General features: G+C 41.2%; 1 protein-coding gene across 2 annotated transcripts in view; it reads left to right on the top strand.

The window, feature by feature from the left end:
• The first annotated feature begins 270 nt into the window (after nucleotides 1-270).
• Nucleotides 271-14,389, top strand: part of TMEM259 (transmembrane protein 259) — a 37,604-nt gene continuing 23,485 nt past the window's right edge. For both annotated transcript variants that reach the window (XM_070944040.1, XM_070944032.1), the window contains exons 1-2: nucleotides 271-1,425; nucleotides 7,539-7,811. In XM_070944040.1, the coding sequence (XP_070800141.1) occupies nucleotides 1,201-1,425; nucleotides 7,539-7,811 (498 nt within the window). In that variant the 5' untranslated portion in view covers nucleotides 271-1,200. The remainder of the gene's footprint in view (nucleotides 1,426-7,538; nucleotides 7,812-14,389) is intronic.

Genomic DNA, 14,389 nt, shown 5'->3' with positions numbered 1-14,389 from the left:
TCCTTCGAGGCTGTTCTTCCCTTCCTGGGGGGGCTCCCTCCCCATAACGGGCTCCCTCCCCCCCCACTTCCTCTCGTCCTTTCAAATTTGGAGGGCTGGCCTTCTTCTCCCTTCCCCCCCTTTCATCCTTTGGGATTCTTCAGACGACCCTTTTTCTCCCCCAAATTAAGCGCCTCCGTTTTGAGGCTTGCCCCCCCTTCTCCTTTCCTTAGAAGATTGCAAAAGGCTCTGCCTCCCCTCCCCCCCCCCAAATTAGGTCTTCTCCCCCTTTCTTGTTTTTTCCCCCCTCCTTCTGCCCCAGATTTCCTCTGCTAGAAATTGGTGGGGGTTCACCAAATCCTTCCCCCCCCCCACACGTTTAAATAAGAGGTCATATAGACGTTTCATAGCCTCCCCCACCCATGTCACCCCCCTCAGAAAGGTCTTCCCCCCCTTTCTCTTTAACTTATCCTGGCAAAGTTTCTCTTTCTGCCCAACCTAATTCCTCCCCCGCCCAACCCAGAGTGATTTGATAACCTCCTCCCCTATCTTGCTGAATCCCTTTTCCGTCTCTTGAATACTCCGTCCACAATCAATTTTTTATTTTTTATTTTTGGGGGGTATATGGGATCCCTGAGCTGTTGAACCTTCAGTCTGTTACTTTTCTCCATTTTGATAGATACACCTTGGTGTCCCTGCCTTTTTTTCCTGGGAGAGGCAGTTCTGCAGACAGTTTTCTCTCTCCCTCTCTCTCTCTCTTTTCTCCTGCCAGCTGCTTCTTCTCATCCAATTTGTCTTCCCTAACCCTGAAGCATTTTTAGGTCCTATTCGAGGTACGCCTTCCTATCGTCGGGAACCCTTATAGGGGATTCTGTTAGTTTGCTCTTCTGTTCAACCCTTGCTGAACGACTGACCCTTTCTTAGTTGTTTCCAAATTGGTGCATCTTTCATGTCAATCCCCTTTAAGGACCATTTTTTCATCTAATTCAGACTATGGGCTACTTTGTTGTGGGATAGTTGTTGTTTTTTTCCCCTTCCCTGGGCCAGTTTGGGAGGTGAATTCATTGCTTAAGTGCTTTCTCCTATCGGCAAGACTTGGTTAGTATCTTGAAATTAAATTTATATGTGGGAAACTGGAGTCAAACTCTTCTAAGAGAAAACTGCGAGAGAAGCCTCTGAAAGCAGCCCTGTCGACCCTCTGCTCACCTTCACCAACTCAGGATGTCAGAGAATCAGCCCAACAACACCCATCATCCACTGAACAATAATGGGGTGGGCGGAGCCCCTGCTGGCAATAACCGAGGGGTCCGCAATCTCAACCAGAACCCTCTCATCAATGTTCGGGATCGCCTCTTCCATGCCCTTTTCTTCAAAATGGCTGTCACCTATGCCCGCCTCTTCCCACCGTCTTTCCGTCGCATCTTTGAATTCTTCATACTCCTTAAGGTAATGGTGGAGGGGTAAAGGGAGATAACATTTCCCTTTCAATGTGTATATTCTCTTATGGGTTGAATGCTCGCTAAAGCTTATGGGAAAAAAAGTTTTTAGCCTCTACAGATGTGGGGGTGGCACATTCCCCCCCCCTTGGTGAACATTTTATTGGCTTGTGATAGATTATTCTCTTTGTGCCCCCTCCTCCACATGCCTCCTGCACTTCTATTTGGATTTACAAAACTTTCCAGTGCTTAACTTTCCTTTCTTGTGCTAGGTATTACCCAGACTACCCGGAAATTTTTTTAAAAAAAACCATGGGGATTAATTCACTTTATTCAAGCTTTTAAAATTGTGATTTATTTATTTATATTTCATATTTCTTAACCACCCATCTCCCTCAGTTTTGCTCTGCATGCAATACATGTTCTGTACTGTATTATTTTATACTGTGGTTTTTTTTTTGTGTATGTGTATATGTGTGTGTGTATATATATATATATAAACATAGTGTATAGCTATTGAATGTTTTTGTGTTACTTTTGTAATCATCACAGTACTCCCAAAAAGTAGGGCACTATTATTTTCATTTAACAGATGGGAAAGAAAAAACTAAGGCTGAAGGGAAAAATGGTTTGTCTAGAGTGGGACCTGTATGTCACAAGTTTGTGAGGAATAAAGTGTCACTTCCTGTGATGTTTCTATTATAATGCTTCCTAAATTCATGCTAGTTTTTTTCCTAGTTACACCACATTGTGGCCCCTCTTCAACCTCTGGTCAGCTATTATTTCAAAACTCTCCTTACATCTAATGCAATCAAGCCACGTACTCACCATTATATATGTATGCTTACAAATAGAACTGTATATGCCTTTGTGGAATATGTTCAGTCCAGTGGTGGGTTCCTCCCGGTTCGGTCCAGTTGGGCCGAGCCGGTAGCGGTGACGATATGATGTCACCAAACCGGTTCTCCCCCCCCCCCACCCTCCCACCCACCCACCCACGTTATTCTTACCTTTTATTTGGTCCCACCCCCAATCTATTGCTGCCTCCTGAGTCCCAGCTGATGACTAGAGGGAAAAAAACTGTTTAAACTCTTGCGGGGGGGGGGGGGGGGGGCTTCAAAGGGCCGCCCTACAGCTGATCAGTGTTAAAAGCAAACAAATGAGTCGGGTCGTAAGTGCGAGGACTGGTCGTAAGTGCGAGGACCTTCCAGAAATGACTCTGACAGCTAGCCACGCCCACCTAGTCACATGACCTCCAAGCCACACCCACAAAATAAGCCACGCCCATAGAACTGGTAGTAAAAAAAATTAGAACCCACCCCTGGTTCAGTCCAGTTTTATTTCTTTTGCTCTGAAGTGTTACCGGTTAGAAATCCACCAAATTCAGTATCAACTTTGGTAAAGATTGGCTTCACCTTTTTTATCTAAGTTATTGATAAACTTACAGGAAAACACTAGGCTTAATGAATTTCTCTAAAGTTCTACTAGTTCCTCAGTTCTCTGCCTTAATTTTACTATAACTAAATCAGTAAAATTAAAGATTTCCCTGTCAGTCATGTCCGACGTTAGGGCATGGTGCTCATCTCTGTTTCTTGACTGAGGTAGCCAGGGTTGTCCAAAGACAATTTACGTGGTCATGTGTCCAGCATGGCTATACGCCAAAGGCACATGGAATGCTGTTACCTTCCCACTTAGGAAGTACCTATTTATCTACTCACATTTCCATGCTTTTGAACTGCTTGGTGGGCAGGAGCTGGGGCAAGTAATGGGAGCTCACCCATTACTTCCAGCCCTTTAAAGCTCCAGCCCTTTAAAGCTCAGCATCTTTAAAATTAATAGGACTGTGTATTTTCTTGCAGTGGCATTTACAGCTCTGTAATTTAAAGCTCTTGTTCTTGAGGATCGTAAAATGTTTCAGGTATGTTTTGCCATCTTCTCCGAATTGGAGAGCCTCATTCGCTTGCAGTTTGAAGGCAACGGTATTGGTCTACCACACGGGACCATTGTAAGGATTATAATAAGCTAACATGATATGTTTAGAACTCCCAGAAGAGCAAGGAGGAGATAATTTCTCTGGGTTAGTTTTAAAAAGCTCCATAAAGTTCCTAGGCTATAAAAATGGTTTATCACTCTCCCAGAAGGCTACTAATCCATGTTTCCATAGTAAAGCAGGAAGAAAAATGTTTTTGAAATGCGGCATTAGCAAGCTGATTGTTGTTGCTTTGTTCTGGTATATCTTAAAGTTGCTTTCTCATAATCTGGCTCTGCCAAGGCAGCTGGTAGCAGTAGCTGACCTTCACTGATCTAGAAAGCAAAACAGGGCCAGCCCTGCTTGATAAATTTGGATGCTGAATGGCTGGGAGGTCCAGGGCTGACAAATGGACCTGGTTGGTGTAAGACAGAATCCCAGAAGGTGTCGAGGGCTGATTTATGAGCTGTTGCCAAGGAAACTGCCTGATGTAAGTCACCACAAATCAAGCTCAACTTGATTGAGACTTTACTTAATGATGCAGCAATAGGGTATGATGAACAGAAACATGTCACGGCAGCTGCCTTAATTTGTGGACTACAAAGGGGGTCCTCGATTTACAACCATTCATTTAGTGGCTGTTCATAAAGGCGCTGACTTAACGACCGTTTTTCACACTTGCAGCATCTCTACGGGTCACGTGATCAAAATTTGGATGCTTGGCAACTGCCATGTATTTATGACGGTTGCTGTGTCCCGAGATCATGTCAATCCCCTTTTTGCGACCTTCTGACCAAGCAAAATTAGTGGCGAAGCCAGGTTCACTTAACCACTTTGTTACTAACTTCACAACTGCATTGATTCACTTAACAAGTATGGCAAGAAAGATTGTAAAATGGGGCAAAACTCAATTACTATAACTTGCTTGCTAATCAATGCTTAGCAGGCTCAATTCTGGCTGTAACTTGAGGACTACCTGTAGTTACAAAGGAAGAAATCCTCTACAGTTTGCTCAGAAATGAACTGGACTGGCTGAGAAGAAGGAGAGAATGCTGTCCTCCTCCTAGAAACTTGTTCAGAATGGAAAACCCTTTTTTTATGATGAACTAACAGAATTAGATAAGATATTAGCAGGGATAGAAGAAAAATTGATAAAGAAAACGTACAGCTACTTATTAGGCATTAATTTGGAAGAACAAGTGAAGGAGACAATGATAGTATGGGCAAAAAACTTTGGTTATACAATTGAGTTAGATAAATGGCAGAAACTGTGGGATAGGAACTATAAATTAACAATGTCAACTGCATACAAAGAAAATTTGTATAAGGTGTTTTATAGATGGCATTTTGCGCCAGGGAGATTGGCAAAGATGTTTAAAGATAAGTCGGCTAAATGCTGGAAGTGCCACCAGATACCTGGGTCATATTATCATATGTGGTGGACATGCTCAAAAGCAAAAATATATTGGACAAAAATACATACGTGACTGGATATTGATTTAAAGCCAGAAATTTTCTTGTTGGGGATTTTACCCGAAAAATATAGTAAGGGGAATGCATATTTAATTATCCATATATTAACTGCAGCTAGAATTGTACTTGCACAAAACTGGAAAAGTGAAGAAATCCCCACAGATGAGAATGTGGTCAGGAAAATATTAGAATGTGCAGAAATGAATAGTCTAACGCTAGCAATTAAGGAGAAAGAACAAACTGAATATTACAGTCAGGTCCAGAAATATTGGGACATCGACACAATTCTAACATCTTTGGCTCTATACACCACCACAATGGAGTTGGAATGAAACAAACACCATGTGCGTTAACTGCAGACTGTCAGCTTTAATTTGAGGGTATGTACATCCAACTCAGGTGAATGATGTAGGACTTAAAGCAGTTTGTATATGTGCCTCCCACTTGTTAAGGGACCAAAAGTAATGGGACAATTGGCTTCTCAGCTGTTCCATGGCCATGTGTGTGATATTCCCTCATTACCCCAATTACAATGTGCAGATAAAAGGCCCAGAGTTCATTTCAAGTGTGCTATTTGCATTTGGAATCTGTTGCTGTCAACTCTCAAGATAAGATCCAAAGAGCTGTTACTATCAGTGAAGCAAGCCATCATTAGGCTGAAGAAACAAAACAAACCCATCAGAGAGATAGCAAGAACATTAGGCGTGGCCAAAACAACTGTTTGAAACATTCTCAAAAAGAAGGAATGCACCGGTGAGCTCAGCAACACCAAAAGACCTGGGAGACCACGGAAAACAAGTGTGGTGGATGACCGAAGAATTCTTTCCCTGGTGAAGAAAACACCCTTCACAACAGTTGGACAGATCAAGAACACTCTTCAGGAGGTAGGTGTATGTGTGTCAAAGTCAACAATCGAGAAGACTTCACCAGAGTGAATACAGAGGGTTCACCACAAGATGTAAACCATTGGTGAGCCTCAAAAACAGGAAGGCCAGATTAGAGTTTGCCAAACAACATCTAACAAAACCTTCACAGTTCTGGAACAAGATCCTATGGACAGATGAGACCAAGATCAACTTGTACCAGAGTGATGGGAAGAGAAGAGTATGGAGAAGGAAAGGAACTGCTCATGATCCTAAGCATACCACCTCATCAGTGAAGCATGGTGGTGGTAATGTCATGGCGTGGGCATTTATGGCTGCCAATGGAACTGGTTCTCTTGTATTTATTGATGATGTGACTGCTGACAAAAGTAGCAGGATGAATTCTGAAGTGTTTCGGGCAATATTATCTGCTCACATTCAGCCAAATGCTGCAGAACTCATTGAACCGCGCTTCACAGTGCAGATGGACAATGACCCAAAGCATACTGCAAAAGCAACCAAAGAGTTTTTGAAGGGACAGAAGTGGAATGTTATGCAATGGCCAAGTCTATCACCTGACCTGAATCCCATTGAGCATGCATTTTACTTGCTGAAGACAAAACTGAAGGGAAAATGCCCCAAGAACAAGCAGGAACTGAAGACAGTTGCAGTAGAGGCCTGGCAGAGCATCACCAGGGATGAAACCCAGCTTCTGGTGATGTCTATGCGTTCCAGACTTCAGGCTGTGATTGACTGCAAAGGATTTGCAACCAAGTATTAAGAAGGGAAAGTTTGATTTATGATTATTATTCTGTCCCATTACTTTTGGTCCCTTAACAAGTGGGAGGCACATATGCAAACTGCTGTAAGTCCTACACCGTTCACCTGAGTTGGATGTACATACCCTTAAATTAAAGCTGACAGTCTGCAGTTAAAGCACATTGTGTTTGTTTCATTCCAACTCCATTGTGGTAGTGTATAGAGCCAAAGATGTTAGAATTGTGTTGATGTCCCAATATTTCTGGACCTGACTGTATATGACTTGGGACTTATTTTAATCAATGATTAGATAACAAAAATGGAAGTTAGAAACAGGGAAACAAAAGAAAAAGATTAGTAAAATAAAGAAGATATGTTAAGAGAGAGAAGTAAATATGATTATTATGTTTAATATTATCATTTTAATACTATAGAATTAATGTTAATGAAATGAATATTGTTGTAAATCTTGATTATCATTTTACAAAGATATTTGTACCCGGACAACAGACTGCTTAATTGAAGATGGAATTATTATATTAAAAAATAAAAAAATTGAAAAGAATGGAAAACCTTTGAAAGAACTTTATCCATGAGAAAAAGCAATTATGGATGGAAAGTGCATGGAGTCAGAACCAAAACTGAGCCAAGTTTTAATTATTTTATACCCCCCATTTATTTTATGATGTTTTTATTCATTATTATTTTATAATTTTGGTCCAGTGGTTGAGACACTAGGCTAAGAAGCCAGGAGACTGTGGGTTCTAGTCCTAATCTAGGCGTGACAGCCGGCTGGGTGACTTTGGGCCAGTCACTCTCTCAACCCAACTCACCTCACAGGGTATTTTGGTGGGGGAAACCGGAGGAGGAAGGAGCTCACCACCTAGAGCTATTTATAAAAATAATAAAGGTGGGGTATAAATAAATAAAAATAGGACAGACTGTGTGTAATCATTCCTTTATAGAATTGAAGCTTGATGGAACATTCATATTTGTCTTCGAGAAGCTTGGGAGACGGGGAGGCTGCAGTGTTGTAATTTGTTATTCTTTGTCTGCCAGGCTCTCTTTGTCCTCTTCATTCTGGCATACATTCACATCACCTTCTCCCGTTCCCCCATCAACTGCCTGGAACACGTCCGGGATAAATGGCCACGGGACGGCATCCTACGAGTTGAGATCCAACGCAATTCCAGCCGTAACCCCGTTTTTCTCCAGTTCTGCGAGAGTGAGAGGTTTCCAGGCATGGTGATTGAGCCTGCTGTTGGGGAGGAGGAGGAAGAGGAAGAGGAAGAAGAAATGACTGTGGAGATGTTTCAGAACAGCTCCATCAAGGTACCATGAGAGAAAAGAATGTTATTTTTTTTTAATGATTATGCTTTTTCCCATTCCCAAACCATGAATATGTTCATTGTTGGCACCAAATGATTGCCCTTTGGCCTGGTCTAATATGTCTAGCATTATGTGTGTGTGAGAAAATTCCTTACATTCTTTAAGTAATTAAATCTGTTTGCTTCCAAATGTTCCTTATGTGCTTTTGTCTCCACTGAAAAAAATTCCCCAATTGTGAATTTCAGTGAGAGGGGAGATACTTCAGCACCTGGTTCATTTGGGTTGCTCCTCATTTCCTTTTAAGCTGTCTTAATATCGCTTTGTAAGATGTGCTTGCCGGGAATTCAAAGCTATAGTTAATATAGTTATAAATTATAGTTATAAGAGCCGAGGTGGCGCAGTGGTTAGAGTGCTGTACTGCAGCTACTTCAGCTGACTGCTAGTTCAGCAGATCAGCAGATCAAATCTCACCGGCTCAAGGTTGACTCAGCCTTCCATCCTTCCGAGGTGGGTAAAATGAGGACCCAGATTGTTGGGAGCAATATGCTATTTAGTATACTGTCGATTGTTGTAAGCCGCCCAGAGTCCTCGGAGAGTGGGCGGCATAGAAATATGATTAATAAAATAAATAAATAGTTATTTAGACAGAAACATTCCTGTGGCTAAATGTCTATGGAAGATTCTTAGTTATCCAGGTCATAGTTATCTCAAAGGTGTTGTTTTTTTTCCAAAAGGCAACTGGACTGTTTTTTGAGGAAGAGGATGTTTCTCTTCTAATCTAAGAAGTTTTGAGATTCCTGGTGTTAATTGAGCCCAAGGAAAACAGTTTGGAAAATGCCATGAGAGTACTTTCTGGAATACCATATAAATAAGAGAAGTAGATTAGAGATGGCAGGCAGGCCGAGTTGCAGTAATGTTTTTGATCATGGCCAAACATTTGTCCTCAAAAATAATCAAAAAGCCTTGTTGAAAACGTCCGGACCAAACGTAATTTCTAATGTTTGATTTTCCCCCTTACCAGAGGGATCCCCCTTGTGGAGTACTGTGAAGCCGTTACCATGGCAACTCCACTGTGCTGCACAGTAGAAGCTGTTTTAAGGCACAACAGGCTGTATCTTAACAGAACACACACTCCGAGTGGTCTTACCCCCACAGTATTTTTTTCCAGAGAGTAAGTCATCTGTGCACCAAGTTTGGTTGAAATTGCTGAAGGTGTTCGAGAGTTATGCTGGAAGATACGCGCGCGCGCACACACACCCACACCCACACACACATACAGAGCCATTTTTATATATATATAGATATAAAGAATGTCTCTGTCAGACTGTAGTTCATTGAAAAGAGTCAGGTTGGTGAGTTATGAAATATTTAATCCGATAAAAAGACACATTGAAAGGTGACATTTTGTCCTCAGATAATCTGCAGAGCTCTCACGTGTAAGGAATGAGGGCAGATCTAGAACCAGTGAATAGTTGATTCAGAGAAGTATTTGAGAGAAACGTCCTCCCTGAATGATGAAACGGAAACTGCCTTAAGAGGTGATGGGCTATTTTTTGCTACTGTATTTAAACAGAAGTTCAAAAGGCTATCAAGGGTAAATAGATCCAGGATCCTATATTAAAGGGGTATTAACTGATCCTCCTGGTTTTATACTTCTGGATACAGGTTAAATTTAGCTATCGTAGACCTTCAGCAGACCTCTCTTACTTCTTAAAGGTTGATTTGAAAATGTTTTTTTTTTCTGGGTCTGATTCTGTGAGTCATCATGAAGGGCTCTATTTATTTAATGATAGTATCTCCAACCTCTCCTTTGTAAAAATCACAAACTGTAAAATAAACATATCATAAAACAATGGTACATTGATTTTTTAAAAAAACTTTTAAAAGAGTTGAATATGTTAAATGGTTTAGAAGTCTAGAAATGGTAAATTAACAGTCTCTGTATAGCAAACAAAGAACCATTGCAGCTCCAGAGCATTCTATTACTTAGGAGAAAACTAGGATAATTTGTTATTTATGTATATATTGTAGAATTGTACAGTATTAGAATAGAGTAGAGTAGAGTAGAATACAATAGAATACAATAGAATAAAGTAGAATTCTTTATTGGCCAAGTGTGATTGGACACACAAGGAATTTGTCTTTGGTGTATATGCTCTCAGTGTACATAAGGAGAATAAAATACATTCATCAAGAATAAAAAGTTACAACACTTAGTCAGGGGTGAAATGTTCCCGGTTCGGACCGGATCGCCCAATCTGGTAGCGATGGCGGCGGGTGGTTCAGAGAACCAGTAGCAAAAATCCCTGCCCCTCCCCCCCACCATGCCCAGCTGAACCGCACAATCATCAGAGGCTTTTTTTTTTTACTTTTAAAAGCATTTTTTCTACAACCTCTTCCGATGAAAAAATGCTTTTAAAAGTAAAAAAAAAAGCCTCTGATGATTGTGCGGCTCAGCTGGGATCATCAGAGGCTTTTCAAAGCATTTTTTTCTGCAACCTCTTGGCCGAAGAGGTGGTAAAAAAAATGCTTTGAAAAGTCTCTGATGATCCCAGCTGAGTTGCCTGATCGGCAGAGAGGTATTTTTTTAAAAAGCATTAGAAAAAATGCTTTGAAAAGTTAAAAAAACCCAAAAAGTTGGCCACGCCCACCCAGTCACATTACCCCCCCCCCCGACGCCACGCCCACAGAACCGTTAGTAACACATTTTACATTTCACCCCTGCACTTAGTGATAATCAAGGATACTAACAAGCTATCAAATCGTACTAGGAAACAAAATATAATTTGAAAGAAACAACATGGTTATGTTTTATGTTTTATGTTTTATTTGATTTGTATACCGCCCTACTCCCGAAGGACTCAGGGCGGTGAACAGCCAAACAATAAAATAACATAGATACAAAAAATTTAAAAAACCAGATAAAATCAAATTAAATCATTTTGGCCCAGACAAATTAAAACACCCCAATAATTTAAAAACAGATTAAAATTTACATATTTAAAAAGGGAAGAGATTAGGCCAAGCCCGCCTGATGGAATAAAAAGGTCTTCACAGCGCGGCGGAAGGTGCGCAGATCCGGGATCCTCCGTTATAATAAGTGAAAAGAGATAGATACTATTAAGGAAGAGAAGAATAATAGTAATACAGTCTTAGTAAATTATTTGACAGTGTTGTGGGAATTGGTTGTTAAGCAGAGTGATGGCATTCGGGAAAAAATGTCCTTGTGTCTAGTTATTTTGGTGTGCAGTGCCCTATAGCATCTTTTTGAGGATAGCAGTTGGAACAATTTATGTCCAGGATGTGAGAGGTCTCTAGATATTTTCCCAGTCCTCTTTTTGCTCAATTCTAGAATAACTACAATACAGTACAGTAAAATCAGTCATACAGTGTGTGTGTGTGTATACCGTGTTTCCCCGAAAATAAGACCCTGTCATATTTTTTTGAACCTCGAAATAAACGCTTGGCTTATTTTCAGGGAGGTCTTATTATTTTGGGGCGTGTGGAGCAAGATGGGGCTCCTCTTGCCGTCTTACCTGATTTCCAGCTCTACGTTTAAATATTTTCGGGGAGGGCTTAATTTTGGGGGGGAGGCTTATTTTAACGCATGCGCTCAAAAGCCCGATTGGGCTTATTATCACCATTAAATGACAAACAGACATCTGGGAGCTGCCACCCATCTAATTCAAGGACAAGTTTTCAAAGCATATGAATCCGGCGAGGTGGAGACCAGCCATCTGAGGGAGGGTGTTCCTGAAGGCAAATGTCCTAGACCCCAGCATGTGACATTGCTTAATTGATTCAGCCTTGGGTCACAAGGCAAAGGAGGAATTCCTATACATCTTAGCTAGGTATCTTGTGATAATTTGTACACCTCTGAGCTCTGTTCTTGTAAACAGCTTGCACTTGAGGTGTCATCTTCTGCATTGCTGCAAAGTGTCTAATGCATCTACTTTAGAGGTCCTCCTCAGTCTGCAGTCAGGGGAACTGCATTACATCAGTTTGATGCTTAGGAAGGTGGTGGCTTTTTGCAAACTGGAAAGCAAGTCAGTCCGTGGCAGTCAGAGGACATAAATAGGAAATTGGGAATGAGCTGCCGATTAGCTCTGAGTGAAATGCTGTGGGGCCTTTGAATCTTTGACATCAAGTTGAGTGCCTGACAGGGATGCTACTTTCTGGACATGGGTCACGATGAAGGTGGCCCCAAAAATGGGCCAGCAATAACTCAAACCTATGGGAAACCGCCGTCCTGTGGTCTGTTTGAGAAGAGTAGCCATTCGAGCCACAGGAGGGTCACTTCCCATCCTCTCCTTATCTAGGGAGGTTTGTAGAACCAGTCAACTTGCTCTTTGCTACAGTCATTTTATCCAATCATTTGGAGACATGCTAGTTTACCATGCTCTCCTAGAATTCGAACTTTGTGATGTCTTTAACTGTCACCATGTCCTGCAATTAATTAGGGTTTGCAAGCACAAATCTACCTTTCCCGATGGAAGGATGGTTGAAAATACGATCTCCTTCTACCCATGAAATACAAAAAAGCTGCAGAACCCATGGAGAAGTCTGTAGGGATTCTCAGTCATCCAGGTCATGGTTGTCCCAAAGGTGCTTTTTCAGGAGGCAACTGGACTTTTCTTGGTTTTTTTTTTTCTTTTGAAGAAGTTTCGCTTCTCATCCAAGAAGCTTCTTCAGTTCTGGCAGGATAGTGGGGAATAGAAGGATTTATATACCTTGCATTATTATCAGCTGTCTGCAAGGAATATAAATCCTTCTATTCCCCACTAACCAGTCAGAGCTGAAGAAGCTTCTTGGGTGAGAAGCGAAACTTCTTCAAAAGAAAAAAACAAAGTCCATTTGCCTCCTGAATAAGCACCTTTGGGACAACACACGGAAAACAATAGAAGCTTAGCTTAAAAGAGGCGTATATGTTTCTGCTCTGTATGGTTATTGATACCGGTAGGTATCTCTAATTGCTTTGGCAATCCCTATTCAACCTGTAAAACCAGAAGATTTGCCGACTTAAGCTAAATCTCGAAAGCAGGTTTAAACAGGGTGATCAATTATGCAGGGGAAGGAATATATGCAAATTCTCTTTAATTTACATAATTAGGGCACACATGAATTTAAATAAAACTTCAAGGCACGTATTACATAGATGATTAAATCCGGTGAGATCTGAGCAGCAGGAGGAATGTCTGCGTAACGCACACCTCTGATTTATATGATAATTATATGGATAATTAATTTACTTTTCATTTGTCTTGAAGCTTCGCATTGATTTATAGGGTGAGGAAGACGTCAGAGTCCACTTGTCCTGTTTTTGATTATGTATAGATGCATTACAACTCCCCCCCCCCCCGCCCCGCCCACCGCCCCGTTATGCTACGTTAATGCTGCAGACTCTCTCTGTGTTCTGGTACTGGAAAGCATAACTCAGCCTCTGGGTAATCTGAGTCATCTGTGCCATATAAATTTAATTTATTAGGGTTGGTCACATAATCCGCTAGTTGTTTAGACTGGATTTGGCATTTTTAGCTACCTATCGAGTCTTTCCCAGGGATAGACTTGAGACAGACAGATGTTGTTTGCTGGTGGTATTGTTATTATTTATTTATTTATTTATTTATTTATTTATTTATTTATTTATTTATTTATTGGTTCGATTTATATGCCGCCCTTCTCCGGAGACTCAGGGCGGCTTACAATGCGTTAAGCAATAGCCTTCATACTTTTGTATATACCTGCTTAGTAGGGCTTTCGGGGCCCCCTAAGTGGTGTTCTTTTTAATACAAAGTCAGTTTATTGCCCCCACAAACTGGGTCCTCATTTTACCTACCTCGAAAGGATGGAAGGCTGAATCAACCTTGAGCCTGGGGAGATTTGAACTTGCAATAATTGCAGGCAGCTGGTGCTACTTAACAGTACTTTAGTTTGCTGCACCACCAAGGCTTACTATTACTATTACTATTATTATTGTTATTGTTATCATCATCATCATCATCATTATCATCATCAGTGTTTCTCAACTTTGGCAGCTTGAAGATGAGTAAACTTCAACTCCCAGAATTCCCCAGCCAGGGGAAAATCTGGGAGTTGAAGCCCACAAGTCTTAAAGTTGCCAAAGTTGAGAAACACTGATATATGTTGTTGGTGCTTAGCTAACCTTTTTCCAGAGATGCTATTCAGCATGTTCTGACCAGTTCTGAAGAACTGGTAGTGGAAATTTTGAATAGTTCGGAGAACCTGTAAATACCACCTCTGACTGGCCCTACCCGCATCTATTCTCTACCTCCCGAGTCCCAGCTGATTGGGAGGAAATGGGGATTTTGCAGTATCCTTCCCCAGCCACGCCCACCAAGCTACACCCACAGAACTGGTAGTAAAAAAAATTTGAATCCCACTACTGCCTTTTCCCCACCCTTGTAGTTCATTTCAGTTGCTTATGTCTGGGCCTGCTACTTGTAGTTTGTGACATAAAGTTACCTGTCTGTTTTTCATTGTGGTTGTTGCCTTTCTTTTTCTGGCTTATTGCAAGATCTCCACAATCAGTATACTCCTTTAAGTATGTTCCTTTAAGATAC

Source organism: Pituophis catenifer, unplaced genomic scaffold (genome assembly GCF_029215685.1).
Source record: "Pituophis catenifer annectens isolate HBS135680 unplaced genomic scaffold, rPitCat1.0.hap2 SCAF_1, whole genome shotgun sequence".
Taxonomy (NCBI): domain Eukaryota; kingdom Metazoa; phylum Chordata; class Lepidosauria; order Squamata; family Colubridae; genus Pituophis; species Pituophis catenifer.
The sequence above is the reverse complement of the archived record's forward strand: the minus strand, read 5'-3'. Positions and strand labels throughout refer to the sequence as shown.